At 43.9% G+C, this 20,077-nt stretch overlaps 1 protein-coding gene across 5 annotated transcripts in view; it reads left to right on the top strand.

Annotated features, from left to right (window-relative positions):
- The first annotated feature begins 1,403 nt into the window (after positions 1-1,403).
- Positions 1,404-20,077, top strand: part of SLC25A30 (solute carrier family 25 member 30) — a 54,159-nt gene continuing 35,485 nt past the window's right edge. For 2 of the 5 annotated variants that reach the window (XM_060194817.1, XM_060194814.1), the window contains exon 1: positions 7,643-7,661. Coding sequence is in view for 1 of the 5 variants with exons in the window: in XM_060194818.1 (XP_060050801.1) it covers positions 1,678-1,679 (2 nt within the window). In the remaining 4 variants the exon portion in view is untranslated. Of the gene's footprint in view, positions 1,680-7,642; positions 7,662-13,571; positions 13,697-20,077 lie in introns of those variants that run through there. The other 3 variants (XM_060194818.1, XM_060194815.1, XM_007521201.3) reach the window with 3 other exon arrangements.

Consider the following 20,077-nt stretch of genomic DNA (forward strand, 5'->3'; position numbering starts at 1 on the left):
TGCTCTTGTCATTGTTCTTCTCTCTCCTCCTCCATTATAAATAAATAAATCCTTTAAAAAAAATAAAAGAGGTAGAGGTGGATGATGGTGCACCGGGTTAAGTGCACATAGTACTAAGCAAAAGGACCCACACAAAGATCCTGGCTCCCCACCTGCAGGGGAGTCGCTTCAGAGCAGTGAAGCAGGTCTGCAGGTGTCTATCTTCCCCTCCTCTCTCGATTTCTCTCTGTTCTATCCAAAAATTGAAAAAATGGCCACCAGGAGTAGTAGTGCAGGCACCGAGCGAGCCCCAGTGATAACCCTGGAGGCAAAAAATAAAATAAAATAACAGGACAGAGGGTGATAAAATAATAGTTATGCAAAAAGACTACCATGCCTGAGGCTCCAAAGTCCCAGGTTTAATCCCCTGTACCACCATAAGCCATAGCTGAGCAGTCGAATGGTAAAATAGCAGCAGCAGCAGCAGCAACAACAACAATAATAATAAAAGAACAACAAACAGTACATTTTCTTTTCTCTGGAGGTTTGTAGTTCTATATTCCACCAATAAAAAAAAACATACCAAAGGCATGCATTTTATTTTATTTTATTTTATTTAACTTCCAGGGTTATCACTGGGGCTTTGTTTCTGTACTACAAAGCCACTGCTCCAGGAGGCTATTTTTTTCCCTTTTGTTGCCCTTGTTTATCATTGTTGTTGTTATTATTGCTATTATTGCTGTTGTTATTGTTGGATAGGACAGAGAAACATCGAGGAGGGGAAGACAGAGAAGGAGAGAGAAAGATAGACACCTGTAGACCTGCTTCACCACTTGTAAAGCGACCCACCCCTCCACCCCCCAGCTAGGGAGCTGGGGGTTCGAACCAGGATCCTTATGCTGGTCCTTGGCACTTCACACTATGTGCACTTAACCTGCTGAGCTACTGCCCGAACCCCCATGCATTTTATTTTAAATTAATTTTGGCCTTGGTGCTGACAATATGAATCCACTGCTCTGTGTGGCCATTTTTTTCCTTTTAACTTTTTTTTATTTGATAGTACAGAGAGAAATTGAAAGAAGAGGGGGAGATAGAGAAGGAGAGAGAAAGATAGACACCTGCAGATCAGCTTTGTGGCTTGTGAAGTGTCTCCTCTGCAGGTGAGGTGTGGGGGGCTTGAATCCAGATCCTTGTGTGGGCCCTTGCACTTAGGTGAATGTGTGCTACCTGGGTGTGCCATCACCTAGCCCACTTATTATTGTTTTTTTTCAAGCCACTTTTTATTTGTGATGAACAGTGGGTTGCAGGATTGTAAGCTTACAGGGTGTGGTTCCACAACTCACCAACGACCAAAGTTCTGTTCCCTCACCCTCATAACCACTATAGTTCTCACAGAGTCTTAGAGACAGTTTGCTTCTGTTTTTTTGTTTGTTTTGTTTTTTGCAAGTTCACGTGTTTCAGTTCTCTAGATTCCATGGATGAGTGAAATCATTGGGTAGTTGTCAGAGATGCATTTAAAAAAGTGATTTACTGGCATTTGGTGAATTCACTAAGTTGTGCAATGTTATTATTCAGACCCAAAAGATTTGTTTTTGAACACATGCTTGAGTGATGGAGGTGCTCTGGAGCTCAAACCTTGGTCACAAATATGGCAAAGTAGATCTACTACCCAGCTGAGCTGATTTTGTCATCCCTAAAATGTAAGTATATTAAGTCATAGTAAGTGTTCTTAATAAGCATTTTTTTTTTAACCAGAACACTTATCAGCTCTGGTTTATGGTGGTGCAGGGGATTGAAACTGGGACTTTGGAATTTTAGGCGTGAGAGTCTTTACATAACCGTTATGCTCTCTATCCCCTCCTACTAACTTTTCTTCTTCATAGTAGCCATTCTCACAGGTACAAGGCAGCATCTTATTGTGGTTTTGATTTGAACTTCCCTAATAATAAGAAATGGTTGGGAGTGGGTGGGTGGGGAGAATACAGGTCCAAGAAGGATGACAGAGGACCTAGTGGGGGTTGTATTGTTATATGGGAAACTGGAGAATGTTATGCATGTACAAACTATTGTATTTACTGTTGAATGTAAAACATTAATTCCCCAATAAAGAAAAAAAGAAATGGTGAATATCTTTTTTTTTTTTTGCCTCCAGGGTTATTGCTGGGGCTCAGTGCTTGCACTGTGAATCCACTGCACCTGGAGGCTATTTCTTTCCTTTTGTTGACCTTGTTTATTATTGTTGTTACTGCTGCTGCTGTTGTTGGATAGGACAGAGAGAAATGGAGAGAGATGGGGAAGACAGAGAGGAGGAGAGAAAGATAGACACCTGTAGACCTGCTTCACCACTTATAAGGTGACCCCCCCCTGCAGGTGGGGAGCCAGGGAATTGAACCCGCATCCTTACACCCGTCCTTGCGCTTTATTCCATGTGCACTTAACCCGCTGCACTATCCCCCAACCCCGTGGTGAATATCTTTTTACAAGCCTATTGACCAACTGTTTGTATTTAGAGAAGTGTCCATACAAACCCTCAGCCCCCCCCTTTTTTAATCAGATTGTTTTGTTGTTGAGTTAAAATGTCTTTGTGGTTATAGTTTAACTGGGTTAAAAGCCATATCCCTAAGCCGCCAGGCTCCTGTCACAACCACTTGAATATAACCACTGCCGGCCTCAGGCCTCTCCCACTAGCCTGACCTTTAGTGTATGGCCAGGATGGCAATGTCATAGGAGCACTCAGTATTCTCATGCCAGCTTGTGGAGCCTGTTATCAGAAGCTCAACTTGAGTGTGACAGTCTGGGTTGAGGGCAAGTTCCAAGAACTGAAAACTGGCCTTTATGAGGTGGTATAACTTTTCAACTTCTTTGTGGTCAAAACAGTCCCTGACCTGGCCTTGTGGTCCTGATTCCATGATGAACATTCTAGTGTCTCTGCAGCCATAGGCCAGTGCACTGAACTCCCCATCTCTCCTGAGGACCTTAGGGACTGATTTCTCTTCACTAAGTGGGAGCTGCCTGGTTAGTTTTTATATTTGTGTCTCTCAATATCATGTGTAACAAATCATGTGTGACAAATTCACTTTTGTGAATAAATTTTCCATCTGCTGGTAATTGAATTTGCCTTTTTACTGTCACTTTTTTTTTTGTCTCCAGGGTTATTGCTGTGACTTGGTGCTTGAATCCACTGCTTCTGGAGGCCATGTTTCCCACTTTGTTGCCCTTGTTGTTGTTATTGGTATTGTTGCCATTACTGTTGTTGGATAGGACAGAGATAAATCGAGAGAGGATGGGAAGTCAGAGATGGGGAGAGAAAGATAGACACCTGCAGATCTGCTTCACCGCTTGTGAAGGGACTTCCCTACAGGTGAAGAGCTGGGGGGCTCAGACTGGGATGTTTATGCTGGTCCTTGTGCTTCACAGCATGTGCATTTAACCTGCTGCGCTACTGCCTGTCCTGCCATTTTTTTTTTAGACATAGAGAAATTGAGAGAGAGAGAGAGAGAGTAAGAGAGAGGACAGAGAAAGAGAGACACCTGTAGCACTGCTTCACTGCTTAGGACGTTTCTCCCTTGCAGATGAGGACAAGGGGCTTGAATCCAGATCCTTGTACATGGTGACATGTACACTCTTTCAGGTGTGCCACTGCCCATCCTCCTTAGTGTTGCTCCTGATAATAATCATAATTCAGATATTTTCCGTAGTCACTCATTATAGAAAGCACCCAGAAAGTTAAAGAGTAAAATATTTAGTCAAATGATTGACTTAAAAAAAAAAGACAGCTCCAATTTGGTTTTCTTTTCATTCTTTTTTTATTATTATTTTTTTCCTCCTCCGGGGTTATTGCTGGGCTCGGTGCCGGCACCATGAATCCACCGCTCCTGGAGGCCATTTCCCCCCCTTTTTGTTGCCCTAGTTGTTGCAGCCTCGTTGCGGTTATTATTGCCATTGTTGACATTGATTTGCTGTTGGATAGGACAGAGAGAAATGGAGAGAGGAGGGGAAGACAGAGAGAGAGGGGGAGAGAAAGATAGACACCTGCAGACCTGCTTCACCACCCATGAAGCGACTCCCCTGCAGGTGGGGAGCCGGGGGCTCGAACCGGGATCCTTACGCTGGTCTGGTCCCTGCGCTTTGCGCCACAGGCGCTTAACCCACTGCGCCACCGCCCGACTCCCTTCTTTTCATTCTTATCTTCCCCCCCCCACCAAGCCTTCACCACTATAGACTGACTTTTTTGGACAGAAACAGAGAGAGGGGAGTTGGGTGATAGCACAGCAGGTTAAGCGCAGGTGGTGCAAAGTTCAAGGACCAGTGTAAGAATCCCAGTTCAAGCCCCCAGCTCTCCACCTGTAAGGTAGTCGTTTCACAGGTGGTGAAGCAGGTCTGCAGGTGTCTATCTTTCTCTCCCCCTCTGTCTTCCCCTCCTCTCTCCATTTCTCTCTGTCCTATCCAACAATGACAACATCAGTAACTACAACAATAAAACAACAAGGGCAACAAAAGGGAATAAATAAATAAATATTAAAAAAGAAAAGAAAAGCAAGAAACAGAGAGAGGAAGAAAGGGAAAGGTACCACAGCACAAAAGCTTTCTCTAGTGCAGCAGGGGCCCAGGCTCAGACCTGAGAGATGTGCCTGGCAAAGCAGGTGTATTATCCAGGGAAGCTATTTTATTTGCCCTATTTCCTTCCCTTTCCTTTTCATTTTAAAATTTTGTTTTGAGGTTTATTTATTTAGAGGTTGGAGAGGTGGCTCAGCTGTAGAGTGCAGGACTTACATATCTGAGTTCCTGGGTTCACTCCATGGTACTATATATGTCAGAGCTAGACTTTTTCCTTCATCCATTCCATTATCATTTACAAATATTTCATTTATTTATTTTATTTTTAAAAAATATTTATTTATTTATTCGCTTTTGTTGCCCTTATTGTTTCATTGTCATAGTTACTATTGTTGTCGTTGTTGGATAGGACAGAGAGAAATGGAGAGAGGAGGGGAAGACAGATAGACACCTGCAGACCTGCTTCACTGCCTGTGAAGCAACCCCCCTGCAGGTGGGGAGCCAGGGGCTCGAACCGGGATCCTTACGCCGGTCCTTGCACTTTGCACTATGTGCATTTAACCCGTTGTGCTACTGCCTGACTCCCCAAATATTTCAGGTTTTTTCAATAGGAACTGCTTAATGGTAGTGTTTGGATGGAACCAGGAGTATCAGGCATACAAGTCCTGTGCTCTGCCACCAAGTTATTGTTTTAGTTGTGATTTTTTTTTTCCTTCTTGGCTTGCGTACATGGCAAAGTAGCACTATCCTATATATATATATTTTTGCCTGCTCTGATTGTCCCCTACATGCCTGACATACTTTCTCTATAAACAAGGAGACACACAGCTGGAACGCAACTCTCAGGTCCCCGGAGATCTCCAGAGAAACAATCTCATCAATATTCTGGTCTTTTTCACCATACAGTTACTCAGTTAACCTGAACTGCTAAATCTGTTGTGCGTGGGATATGGGGGGGGGGGTGAATGATCATGCTATTACATAACCCTGAAAAGGTTTAGCATTAAATATAGAAATGATGAGCTAAATGAAACCCAGAGTACTTATATTTTTAGTACTAACCTTAAAGTGTAAGACAGTCTGCTTGTGTTATATGTGAAGTGTCTGTTTGTAACAAACACAGAAATTATTTTCTCTAGAGGTTTGAGAAACTCGAGATTCTAGTTTGCAGTGTGCAATTAATACATATAATTTTATGATGGGAGGGGGTTTAATGGTTTATGGTATAGTTGTTGATACTTGGGAACAATTTCTTATCTCCCCGTGATAGGTGTCTGCAAAACGTATTCACTCCCAACTTAGGTCCTTTTCCACCATAAGTGTGGTTGATTTTACACTTGCCAATTGTAAAGTGAAGGTACATGAGAGTTCGGGTGTGTGAATTGTTTTGACTGTATTAAGTGAAGTCTGCTGCAACACATCTGTCCTGTCAGCCAGGAGGCTTTCTTGAGGGTCTCAAGAAGTTGTTTCTGCTACTATTCACTGTTACAAGGTCACGCTATTCAGTATTTCCTCTTTACTGAATAGGCAAGTACACAACACCAAAGCCCAGCCAAGGCCAGCCTAGGAACTTTAAATACCTGATAAGCTATCTACAAGGTCCCCCAAATTACATATATTTTACAACCACTTACTGGCTTTGACAGGACATGCTCTCAAAAAAGTATGTTACCAAGAAAAGCACTTACCAAAAGCAGTATTCTTGCAAAAAAGATTTCTCAGAATTCAGTACTATTGCCATTTTAGTGAAGATCTTATTTGCTTATTAATAAGAGAGTGAACAAGATATTACTCTGGTACATGTGCTTGTCAAGGAATGTACTTGGTACTTCATGCTTGAGAATACAACGCTTTATCCAGTGCACCATCTCCCAGACTGCATCACAACTATCACATTGGTCATTCTTAGTGTGGGAAGCCTTTCCTGGGCACCATGGCATCTCCTTCAACAGAGAGAGATAAGGAGAGGGAGAGGGAAAGAGAGACATCATAGAAGCACTCTTCAGTGCTCTGGACACTGGACGTTACATACCTGAGTTCCTGGGTTCAATCCATGGTACTTTATATGTCAGAGCTAGGCTTTTTCCTTCATCCATTCCTTTATCATTTACAAATATTTCATTTATTTATTTTTTTGTTTTGTTTTTTTTTTGCTCCCCCTATTTATTTTCTATTTTTAAATTATTTATTCCCTTTTGTTGCCATTATTGTTTCATTGTCATAGTTATTATTGTTGTTGTCATTGTTGGATAGGACAGAGAGAAATGGAGAGAGGAGGAGAAGCCCAATAGACACCTGCAGACCTGCTTCACTGCCTGTGAAGCAACTCCCCTGCAGAAATTGCTGGACGTCTTAAACCTGAGTTGTGTACATGACAAATCACCACACTATCCAAGTGAGCTACTTCACTGTCCCAGGATGCCACTTTTAAATTAGGTAACAAGGGGCCAGGTGTTGACACACCTGGTTGAGTGCACACATTACTGTGCACCAAGACCCAGATTTGAGCCCCTGGTCCCTCCCTACAGGGGGAAAGCCTCAGAAATGGTGAAGCAGGGCTGCAGATATCTCTCTTTCTCTATAACTTCCCCTTACTCTCTTGATTTCTCACTGTATCTAGTCAATAAATATAGATGACAAAAAGTTAAATTAGGTAACAGAAAGAATGACTTCAATCTTAGAATCCCCTCTCCCCCCATTTCATTTTTCTCTTTAGGGTAGTTACCACATTTTATGGAGAGGCAAAAAACAAAAACAAACCTATACTCTCTGCTGGTCTCCGTTATTGTGACTTCCAACAAGACAGACTATAGTCTTAATCAACTGGCATGTGCAAACATGATCTTATTTATAAAGAGGATTTTTGTAGATAGTAAAATGAGGCCACATTAGATAAGGGGCTCCCTAATCTGGTGACTGGTGTCCAAGCAGTTCAAGCACAGAGAAGTACACACAGAGAGAACACTGTGGCAGAGGCAAGGGTTGAAGTTATGTGGTTGCATGCCAAATAACAGCAAGTATAGCCAGCTAGAAACTCAGAGGCAGGGAAGGAGTCTCTCTGAGAGCCTTCAGAGAAATACTGGCCTTATCTGCATCCTGACCTTGGACTTGAAGCCTTCAGAATGGTAGGAGAATAAATTCTGCCTCCTCCTTGTCCTCTCTCTCATTCTCTCTCTCTCTCTCTCTCTCTGTGTGTGTGTGTGTGTGTGTGTGTGTGTGTGTGCAGCTAGTGGTAACCTGGGAGGCTGCCCAGGACACCACCACCCTGGCCAGTGGTCACAAGGGCCTGATGTCTGCCAGGTGCTTATGAGTGAGTTTGAAAGAGGATCCTTTGAGGCCTTTGGGGTGTGGGAACCTGGAAGCCCTTCCTCCCCAGTCAAAGCCCTGGAGTAACAGATAATCATGCTTGTAAGTTCAATGCTATAGCCACTAAGACACATCCCAGACCACTATCACAGGGGTTTGGTTCCGGCACTTCGACTCCACTGCTCCTGGTGGCCATTTTTTCCTTTTTTTAAAAAAAAATTATTCTTTTTAATTAGATAGGACAGAGAGAAATTAAGAGGGAGAGATAGAGGGAGAGAAAGATAGACACCTGCAGACCTGCTTCACCCCTCATGAAGCAGGCTTTGTATGTTAACTCTCTTTTTAGTCACCAGGTTCCAGATGCCATCAGGATGCTAGCCAGGCTTCCCTGGATTGAAGACCTCACCAATGTGTCCTGGAGCTCAGCTTCCCCAGAGACCCACCCTACTAGGGAAAGAGAGAGGCAGACTGGGAGTATGGACCGACCAGTCAACGCCCATGTTCAGGAGCTCCAGGACACATTAGTGGGGGTTGTCTGTCCAGGGAAGTCTGGTTGGCATCATGGTAGCATCTGGAACCTGGTGGCTGAAAAAGAGAGTTAACATACAAAGCCAAACAAATTGTTGATCAATCATGGACTGTAATAGTGGAGATGAAGAATTGGGGGGGTCCTCCATTTTGTAGATAGTTAGTAGGCATACTTTAGTTATAATCCAAAGGCCCTGTGGCTATACTAGTTTTTTTTTTTTTTTTGCCTGAACCTGAAATCTGATATGCAGGTGGATCCAAGTTATTGTCTGGGGAGATGATGTCATGGCTGGAAAAAGGACCAGAAAGCTGCATCAGGGAAGAGAGTAGCTTCCAAATATGGGAAAGGGGTATAAACATTGTTGACTATAAACCTCATTGATTTGATGTGATCTGGGGCCCATATTCAGTTTAAGAGCCTATGTGACCTCTGCATCCCTATAGATCTGAGCTCAATTCTGTGGTCATGAGTAGGAACATTCCAAGATGCCCCAATATCGATCCATCTGCCTCAGGTGTAGCATAGAGTATGTTGTCCATCCTCCCTTCAGAGGATGGAACATTCTCTACCATTGTTGATCCAAGTTGAGGGCAACCACTATCTCTTTTTTTTATGTAAAAGCCATTCTAAAGCGATGAAGTCTCAGTGACCAAAAAAAAAAAAGTTTTATTTTAAATGATATAAATGCTTTATCCATTTTTTAAATTGCCACCAGGATTATCACTAAGGCTTGCTACCTGCAAGCGAAGTCCACTGCTCCTGTTTGCTATTTTTCCTATTAATTAATTAATTAATTAATGATAGAAACAGAAAGAAATTGAGAGGGAAAGGGAGAGAGAGAGAAAGAGACCTGCAGCACTGTTCTAGTACTTGTGAAGCTTCCCCTCAACATATGGAGACTAAGCGTTTGAACTTAGGTTTAAACCCCTGGTTCTTTGTGCATGGTAATGCCTTCCTTATACATTAAAAAAAATAGTGAAGTGTCTGGGTGGTGGTGTAGTCAGTTGAACACACACAGTACCATGCTCAAGGTCTGGGTTCAAGCACTTGCTCCCCACCTGCAGGTGGCCTTCACAAGTGGTAAAACAGAGCTGCAGGTCTCTCTCTCACCCCCTCATCCTTCCTCTCTCAATTTTTTTTTCTTTTCTCCAGGATTATTGCTGGGGCTTGGTGCCTGCACTATACCCACTGCTCCTGTAGCCATTTAAAAAATTTTTTAAAAAAATTTTTTTGGATAGCCCCACCGCCTCCCTTTAATTTCTTGTTTGTCCAGTATAAAAAAAAAACAAACAAGCAAACAAAGAAAACCTGGAGGGCTGGGGAAACAGCATAATACTTATGCAAAGATTTATTCATGCCTGAGACTCTGAGGTCCCATTTTCAATCCCCAGCACCACCATAAGCCAGAGCTGAACAGTGCTCTGGTTTCTCTGTATCTTTCTCTCTGTATCTCTATCTCATGAAAATAAAATTAAATTAAAATTTAGAATGGCCTCTGAGAGCTGAGGATTTCCCATATTTGCACTGAGCCCCAACAATAACCCTGGTGGCAAAAGAAGGGTGTGTGTGTGTGTGTGTGTGTGTCTGTGTGCTGGGAGGTGACTCACCCAGTAGAGTGCAAAGATTACCATGCACAAAGGCCCAGCTTTAAGCCCCTAGTTACAACATAGAAGCAGCTGCAGGGGGGATGTTTCACAAGCAGGGAAGCAGTGCTCTGTGGTGTGTCTCCGTTGCTCTCTCTTCTTGTTTCCCCAGTGCTGGTGAGAGCAGGGAGGTAATGGCTATGAAAGAGGAAAGTAGAATGAACCTAGGATGCTAGATTTTGAATTGGAGGAGTCAGCATGAACTCACAATTTAAAACTACATCTGAGTCAAGGGCAGACTATACACATGTGTACTTTGTCCACTGAAGGAGCTGGGAAAAAAATGGTATCCTCATATGTAATGAGAGTTGGCAAGATTGTAGTCAGGAAGTGCCCTCAGGTTGACAGGACATATGGAAGAGTAAGAGAGGCAAATGTAAGGGCCCCCACTGACAAATCTGGTAGTGTGTGCACTTGGGTGCACCCCCACCACTCAAGGCAGATTTGAATAATCTGAGCAATAACAGAACAGTGGCATTTTACTAGAGTAACTGAGTTGAATTGGGATGAAAAAATAATGCAGAAGTCCACAATGTTATTGAAAAAAGAGCAGGGTAGACCAGCAGTAGACTTTATCTGGGTAGTGCACCTACTCTGCCATGTGTGTGACTCAAGTTCAAATGTGCCCCCTATCACACTGGGAGAAACTTTGTACTGTGGTGTTTTCCTCTCTTTCTGTTTCTTTTTCTTCCGATTTGAAAAAGTCAGCTCAGAGTGGTAAAGTCCAGCAATCACACACACACACCACACAGCAAAGAAGATGAGGTACTCTTCTTTTAGAAATTAATTTTTTTGTTGTCTCTGGTGACTTCACCATTTCAGACCAACTTTTTTTCTTCCAGATAGAAAGAGGGAGACAAGAGACAGGTAGAGAGGGAAAGACACCATAGAACTAGAACTTTCTGTTTTGTGGTAGAGGCCAGGTTTGAACCTGAGTCCTGTGAATGACAAAGCAGGCACACTGTTCAGGTGAGCTATTGTATCGGCATGGAGCTACTCTTCTTCAGACAGAATGGCCAGCTCATAAATGCTGGAAGGACTGATAGAACTATTGATAGAGGGGGCTGGGTGGTGGTGCACTGGGTTAAGTGCATATAGTAGGAAGTGCAAGGATCCCAGTTTGAGTCTCTGGCTCCCCACCTGTTGGGGGGTCGCTTCACAAGTGGTGAAGCAGGTCTGTAGGTGTCTATCATTCTCTCTCCTCCTCTATCTTCCCCTCCTCTTTCAACTTCTCCCTGTTCTATGGGGGGTGGGGAATGGCTGCAGGAATGGTGGATTCCTAGTGCAGGCACCAAGCCTCAGTGATAACCCTGGAAGAAAAAAAAACGAAAAGAACAACTATTGATAGAAAGTCACCCCTTTAAAACCACTACTCTAAGTCTTTTTTTTTCTTTTTAAGTTTTATTTATTTATTTATTTATTTATTTATTTATTTATTTATTTTATTACCAGAGTACTACTCGTCTTGGCTTATGGTGGTACAGGGGATTGAACCTGGGACTTCAAAGCCTCAGGCATGAGAGTCTCTTTGCGTAACTATTATGCTATCTACCCCTGCCCCTACTCTTGTCTTCATCAGTGTGTGGTATACCCACTGGGTGAAAATACTCCTCAGGTCACAGTCTTTTGCTGCAGATATGATTATACAGAGGGAGAGAAGCATCTTTGAGGAGAGATCTGCCATACCACTTTGTCCAAGTGGTCAAACTCCAAAATGTAGATAAATGAATAAAACTATGCCTTCCCTTGGGAAGTACAAAGTTTACCATGACTTTAATCAGAGGAAACAATCTGATAAATCCAGCACTGTTACAATCTACAAGACAACTGGTCTGGACTTTTCAAATATATCCAGATTATGAAAGATTTATTTTTTCATCTGTTTATTAATGAGTGAGAGAGCCAGAGCATTATTCTGGCACATATGATGCTGGGGATTGAACTCAGGACCTCATGTTAGAGAGTCCAACATATTATCCGCTGCGCTAACTCCTGGGATTTAGGGCATTTTATTTTAAAATAGTGACTATGGGGCTCGGTGGTGGTGTACCTGGTTGAACGCACATGTTACAGTGTGCAAGGACTGGGGTTCAAGCCCCCAGTCCCCACCTGCAGGGGGAAAACTTTGAGAGTGGTGAAGCAGTATTGAAGGTGTCTCTGTCTCTTTCCCTGTCTATCATCCCCTTCCCTTTTGATTTCTGGCTGTTTCTATCCAATAAATAGATATAATAAAAAATAAAATAGTGACCAGGACTAATGTAGAAAACTAATGGAATTTATACAGGAGTTCACAAAATCAAAAACAATGGGTGAATTTTGAGTAGGCCCTGAATCTTCAGTAGACCTGGAATTGGAAAGAAAAAAAAAGTGCCATCAGGGTTATCACTGGGACTCAGTGCCTACAAGATGGATCCACAGGTCCTCATGGCTTTTGTTTGTATGTTTTTCTTTTTCTTTGGTTTTTTTATTAGGATAGAGAGAAATTGAGAGGGGAGAAGAAGAGGGAGGGAAAGAGAAATATATGTATATGTATATATGGGGCGGGAGAAGCACATCTCCTGAAGCACTGCTTTAAGGCTGTGAAGCTTCCCCCTGCAGATGGGTCCCAGGGGCTTGAACCCAGGTCCTTGAGCGTGGTATCAAGTGCAATCATCTGGGTGCAGGGTGTGCAACTGCCAGGTCCCAGAAAGTATGTGAGAAAAGGATGAATATGATTATGATCTCACTCATAGACAGAAGTTAAAATATAAGAACAGAAGGGAAAACACAAAGCAGAATTTGGACTGGGTTTGGAGTGTTGCACCAAAGAAAAGGACTCAGGGGTGGGGAGGTGGGGGTGGGGGTGGAGGGGGTCCAGGTTCTGGTGTGTGATGGTGGAGGAGGACGTCCTAAGTGGGAGGGTTAGAATGTTATGCAGAAAATTGAGAAATGTTACACATGAACTAATTACTGTGTTTTACTGTCGACTGTAAACCACTAATTACCCCAATTTTTAAAAAGTGTGTTTTCAAGACCTTTGGGGACAAATAAATCCAAATCTGGAGACCATATTGAATGATACGACTGGAATGGTATTAAATTTCTTGTACATAATAATAAGAAACAGTGTCACTTGCAATTGTCCAAAGACTCTGAGGGAAAACCAGGATGGAGAAAAGCAGATGCTGTGAAATGTTAGTATTTATAGCGAAGGGTGCCCAGTTCATTCATGGCAACTTGCACTCTTTCCACTCTCCAGTTCTTAATTTTCAAGCTAAAAAGTCGGGATTAAAAAAGAAAAAAAGGAGTCGGTTTACTTTCTTCTGCATTTGGAGGTTCACGTGGCCAGGTAAAATAGGGTTCTTGGCCGCTGTGGCACAACGGTTGAAATTCCTCTTTCCTCTAAGTGCAGACGGAGGCAGTGAATGAGTGACATCACCCCCCCCCCTCCGCACTCCTGACATGGGCGGCCTGAGAGCTCGAGCCCCGCCCTCCGCGGGCGGTACGTGCGCTAGTGGGCGTGACCTCGGTCACAGACGACCAATAAGAAGCAAGGCTGGGGGTGGGCTCACGCGAGGCGGGGCTATGCGCATGCCCCAGGACACCCCAGCGCTCGCCGGTTCTTTTTACCGCTCCTCCTGGCTGTGGGCAGTGGTTGCTGTAAAGCCGGCGCTGGAGCAAGTACTGGCTTTTGTGCTGCGGGGTAAGTGTCTGACCACTAGTTGCGGTAGCGCAGTCCGCTCCGGGCTGGTCTTCCGAGGAGGTCCCGGAAGCAGTGGCCATGGGACGCCTGGTGCGGTGGCTGAGGCCGGGCTGGCGGGGCACGGGGCTCCGGGCTGGGCCTTGCTCCCCGCGGGCTGACGGCTGTCCCCGCATCTCTGAGGTCCCGCTCCGTGTGTCCCTCTCCCCGCAGCCTCCTCTCTCCCCACGGCGGGACATGCCGTGCTGTGGCTCGCTCCTGGGACACATGAGAAAATTCACATCGCTGTGGGCTCTAGCAAAGTCTGTCTAGATGATGTGATTTTCCCGCAAAGCCCTTGCAACAGTCTGCATGCCAGCTGCGTTCAGGAGTTGCTCCACAGCGTGGGGATTCGCCTTGCAGTACTAGGTGTTTAGTTCTCCCTCTCCCTGTAGTGAGACAGGTTGAAAGGCTTGAATTATGGTCCTGGTTGTGCCATTGCCATGTTTCGTGTCCCTGGGCTTAGTTAATTCATGAAAAAAGAGAGGTGAGGTCTGAGATTCCTCTTAAGTTTTGGGCTTTATAAGTCTGTGATGAGCTCAGTTTTCATCTGAACCTCTGAAAAGAAGGTGAAATCGGAAAAGCGTGAAGAAACTCGTCAGGGTCGAGCGCACTGAAGTTTAGAGACTGATTATAGACTTAACACTACAGATTGAAAAGAGAATGCAAGTGATTTGAAATAACATACCCCAAGCTTGAGGGTGCTTTAAGAATTTCCAGCAGCTATGACTATTTAATCACCTCTCTTTGCACCGGTATAAAGGTGATGAGAAATCGGTAAATGTAGACAATGTAGTGGAGAGCATATGAAACTCGATTCTATCACAAGTGTTTGGGAAACCTTTGAAATTTTCACTTTTGCGACTGGGTGGTAGTGCACTTGGTTGAACCTGAGTTCGAGTCCTCAGTCCCCACCTGCAGGGGGAAAGCTTTGTAAGTGGATCTTTTACTTTTTAAGATTTATTTATGGGGCCGAGTGGTGGCACACCGGGTTAAGTGTACATAGTACAAAGCGCAAGGACCCGCACAAGGATCCTGGTTCTAGCCCCTGGTTCCCAACCTGCAGCGGGGGTGTGTGTGGGGTGTGTGTGTGTTTCATAAACGGTGAAGCAGGTCTGCAGGTGTCTATCTCTCTCTGTCCTATCCAATAAAATGGGAAAAAAATGGGCTCCAGTGTGAGCACCAAGCCCTAGCGATAACCCTGGGGGAAAATCATTTATTACACATGATAGAGTTTCACGTGGAGCAGAGAGAGGAGAGGAAAAAGTCAGAGAGCACTGCTATGTACATGTTCTGGAAATCAAACCTGAGACCTTAGGCACTGCAAGTCCTGTTCTCACCCTGTTGGTAATTTCTTGAAAATGTAAATTTGTGTAGATATTGCCACTAAAGAAGCACTTAAAAAGGGGGTGGGGGAGAAGGTGGTGGCACACCTGGTTGAGTGCACTTGTTACAATGTGCAAGAACCCAGGTTGGAACTCCAGTCTCCACCTGCAGGGGGAAAGTTTCACAAATGGTGAAGCAGGACTGCAGGTGTCTCTCTCCCTCTCCCCCTCTGCCCTCTCAATTTCTGGCTGTCTCTATCCAATAAACAAATAAAGGTAATAAAAAAATCTAGAAAAGGAAGTTTTGTTTAACTCCTGCAGTAAAGTCTTACATTATTTTCAATGTGTAGAGTCCCTTATGCACCAACCTCACATCTATATACCTAAAACATATCCATGAATCTCTTTGTACCTATTTATATTAAGGAGAGGCAGTGGAGATTCACTCCAGGGTCTCATATATGCAAAATATGCATTCGTCCACTGAGCTACATTCTGCCCCCTGAACACATATCTTTAAACAGCCTTTAAAATAGCTTTTGACTGGGGGTCGGGCGGTGGCACAGTGGGTTAGGCGCCTGTGGCGCAAAGCGCAGGGACCAGACCAGCTTAAGGATCCCCGTTCAAGCCCACGGCTCCCCACCTGCAGGGGAGTTGCTTCACAGGTTATGAAGCAGGTCTGCAGGTGTCTATCTTTCTCTCCCCCTCTCTGTCTTCCCCTCCTCTCTCCATTTCTCTCTGTCCTATTCAACAAAGAACAACATCAACAATGGCAATGGTAGTGACCACAGTGAGGTTACAACAAGGGCAACAAAAAGAGGGGAAAATGGCCTCCAGGAGCAGTGGATTCATGGTGCAGGCACTGAGCCCAACAATAACCCTGGAGGAAAAAAAAAAAAGCTTTTGACTTTGAAGTGCATAGAGAGAACTTACTTTGAGTTCATGGTAACTGTGTGACTCTGCAAAATTCCTTTTCCTTGATCTCTGAGATGGTATTTCTCCTGTTTTTTTTTTAATACTTTTTTTTTTAATCTTTATTGATTGATTGAATATAGACAGAAGTCAAGAGGGAAGGGAGGGATAGAGAGAGTGAGAGACAGAGAGACACTGCAGCACTTCTTCACCACTCGTGAAGCTTTCCCCCTGCAGGTGGGGACTGGGGGCTCGAACCCAGGTCCTTGCACATTGTAACACGTGTGCTCAACCAGGTGCGCTACCACCCGGCCCTCGGTATTTCTCCTGTTATGAAATGTGGATTATGATACCTATTTCAAAAGGATTAAATAAAACCCCTTCTGTGGAAAACATACCAGTGCCTTACATACCAGGTATTAAATAATAAGAGCTGATATTTAAGAAACTTTTTAAATTGCCACCAGGGTTATAGCTGGGGCTTGGTGCCTGCATGACAAATCTACCACTCCCAGTGGCCATTTTCCCTCTTTCTTCCTTCCTTTCTTTTTTTTTCCTTGTAAAAATTGGGTTTCTGAAAAAGTTAAGATGTATTTTTTGCATAGAAAAGTGGTCCGGGAGGTGGTGTAGTAGATAAAGCATTGGACTCTCAAGCACGAGTTTCTGAGTTCAATTCCCAGCAGAACTAGAGTGATGTCTGGTTCTTTCTCTTTTATCTTCTATCTCATGAATAAATAAATCATTAAAAAAAAAAGGAAAAGAAAAATAGATCATAAGTTTTGCAACAGCCCAATATTTATTTTGTTTGTTACATATGAAGGAGAGAGAGTTCTTTCCTTCAGAAAGAAAGAACACTCCAGTACATGTAGTGCCAGGGATCCATCTAGGAACTTCAGGCGTAAAAGGTCTGATGCTCTAGCAGTCAAGCTCTTTTTTTTTTTTTTATTAAGGTTATTTTTTTACTGGATAGCATAATGAGACATTGAGAAGGGAGGTGGAGATAGATAGGTAGATAGATTAACTGTAGCATTGCTTCACTGCTCATGAAGCTTCCCCCTTGCAGGTGGGGGGCATTGGCTTGAACTGAACTGTGGTCCTTGCTCATGGTAATGTGTGCACTCAGTTGACTGCACCACCAACCTCATGATTCCCAACTGATAAGTATTGTTTTCACAACAGCAAAAGGAAGTAGTCATTGGGTTTTAGTGGCCTTCACGCTGGATATTATTGCTCCCGGTTTGACCTTTTGATTCTGATAGAAATGTCACAGCACTAGAGCTTCCTCTTAGTGTTGAAGCATTTAGGTGTGTTACGCAGCATACCCCTCCCCTCAGCCCCCCAATCTGGTGAACTGTCTCTTGTCTGCTGGATTGTCCTCTTGCTGAGAGGTAAGGTGCCTAAAGAACAACACAAAACCAATAGCTACAGTTAGGCTTGACTCTGAATTGTTTTTGCAAAAAAATTCTTTTGTCTCGGGCTAAGATGCAGCTTAAGCATTAGTGATTATTAAGGATTTATAAATCTCCCTGACTGGTTTCGTTTGCCAGCCCTGGCACTTCAGGGTAGTTATTCTATAGTTACCGCCCCCCCAACATTCTTCTAGAAAATTTAAGGAATGTTTGTGAGGATAACTCCTGTGTTCAAAACCAAAGGAATAGTTTAGTTTATTCATCTTAAGATAACTCAAGTCTGTTACAGCTTGCTGTGGCCTGTCTGCTTACTGGACATACAGTTCCCTGTCAGGGTCTCTGGTAGGGTGATCTCCAGGGGAAAGGTAACTCGCTCGCGACAGGGGACCGCACAAAGTAAAAGACACCAGGGAGACCTGCAGCGTGCTCAGACCTCAGATCTCAAGTCTCAGGTCTCTTTTATTAGCAGGTGGGCAAGGTTTAAGTAGAAAACCAAACAAAGAACATTATTCAAATTTGTCAGAAATGACAGGTTTCTTAAAGGTCGGCTTGCCCCTATGGTAGGGGGTTGGTATGACAAAAATTGATGCAGATACATAAAGGTCAAGATAATTAGTCTCCCGATGCAGGCATTTATTACCCAAAGGCTTTTGAGGGGAGGAGAGGGGTTGAACCACTTAAGGCAAGATAGAAGATAAGCAAATTAAGGACATCAAAGGGCACTGCTAGGAGTGTGTGATAAGGTGTGTTCTCCTCTGTGAACTTTGAGTAAGTGAATCTTAGAGTAGGCTGCTAATCGAGCAGCTTCATCGACTGCTATATGTGTTTCTTGTAGGCAGATAACATCTGCCTGATGCTGTATCGCCAATTGACCAATAAGAACGCGTTTAGCAAAGGACAGCCCCTCAACATTAAGTTGGAGGACTCGAAGAGCAGGACCAACAGCTTGAAAGCTGTCAGGAGCTGCTTGTTGCTGGCTTTGAAAGTGACTGGGATCCATGTGGATTCAGTCGGCTAGGAATGATAGTCAGTTTCCCCAATGAATGGGTACTCACGAGATGCACCATGGGAAGGTCGATCCAATGCATCCCAATAATAATTTCTGGAACCATCTGTTCCACCCCGGTTCCATGGCTGCCAGTTCTTAGCAACATCGCCCCGCCAGATATTCGTCGGGATGCGGCATCATCTAAGTTCATTTCCCACGTCTACGCTCGACCGGACCTGCCCATATACTCGGATATCTTCGCCCACCCTGTCCAACGCTTGAGGTCTCGTCATCCAATCTGGTCCCCTATGCCTACACTGAACTTCTCTGTTCCAGTCTCTTGGAAACAGAGTTGGCAGTCAGCTGAGGTAAAGAACAAACACCTCATCACAGACCCCTGCAAGCGTCAACCCGGCTTTGACCTAGCACGTTATGATTGGGCCCTCCTCAATCGCTATCGAACAGGCCATGGCCGGTGCGCCGCTGTGTTCCATCGCTGGGGGGCCAGAGACGACCCGAACTGCCCCTGCAGCTACAGACAGACTATGACCCACATAGTCAACGACTGCCACCTCTCCAGATTCAAAGGAGGTCTCGAAACTTTACATCAGGCTCAACCTGACGCTGTTGATTGGCTACGGAAGAAGGGCAAACGCTAGAAGAAAAGTAGGCGGCCATGTGGCCTGCAGTTAATGGAGGGAAGTATTGGGGTTTCTGTGGGCCTGAGAGTCAAGAAGGAAAGAACTAAGTCTGAGCTTCTCCCCTTTGCTCACCTCAGTTGAGAGAGACTTACCAAGAGGGTATCTTCTCAGACCTCCATCCAAGGATGGGGGTAGTTCTCCCTAAGCTCTATCAAGCTTACAAATAGTCCCAACAGTTCCCCAAGCCCAGTCTCAACTATAACCTCTTGTTTGGATGTTTGACCAACTACAGTTGCTGTTTGACTCTTATTTAAGCCGATTTGTCCTTTCTTTGAAACTCACAAAACATTAACCAGTTCCTAGCACTTAATAAGAACAAGTGAACATACCCAAAGCTCTTTTGACCCTCTTAGCTCATTTTTGAATTGGTCATATGTAAATTTAAAAGGTAGCTTTAAAAAAGTGACTTTAAAAGATTACAGTAACATGTACCAGAGTGGTCTGGTTCATTCTCTTTCCTTTCTCATAAATAAGTAAAGAAGTGTTTTGGAAAAGGACAGGAAAACAGAAAAAAAAATGCTGAAAACACATGGAAATATCAATGACTTAAAAGTTTTTTACACCAAAATAATAGGTTTTGGGGAAAAAAAATGATTGCAGTTGAGGATGAATGATTGTGCTAAGTGAAATAAGACAGGAGAAAGATGAGTGAGGATGCTGTCACTCACATGTGGACTTTAAAGCAAGGGGTCGGGTGGTAGCGCATTGGGTTAAGTGCACATGGCGTGAGGCTCAAGGACTGGCATAAAGATCCAGGATCCAGGATCCTTACGCCAGTCCTTGCGCTTTGTACCACCTGTATTAACAGTGTTTCCTTTTTATAAATAAAAATTAAAAAAAAAAAAAAAAACACCTATTCTCAACCCAGGACCAGTCTGGGTCTTCAAATCCGCGTGTTCAGTCTCCAAGGAGTGTATGCCTTCTGCTGCCTCCTGAGGCCATGCACAATCATAAAGGATTATGGAGAAATATTGCTAAGTATCATCAAAAAGGTCCCACTGATAAGATTA

Source organism: Erinaceus europaeus, chromosome 7, assembly GCF_950295315.1.
Source record: "Erinaceus europaeus chromosome 7, mEriEur2.1, whole genome shotgun sequence".
Classification (NCBI taxonomy): domain Eukaryota; kingdom Metazoa; phylum Chordata; class Mammalia; order Eulipotyphla; family Erinaceidae; genus Erinaceus; species Erinaceus europaeus.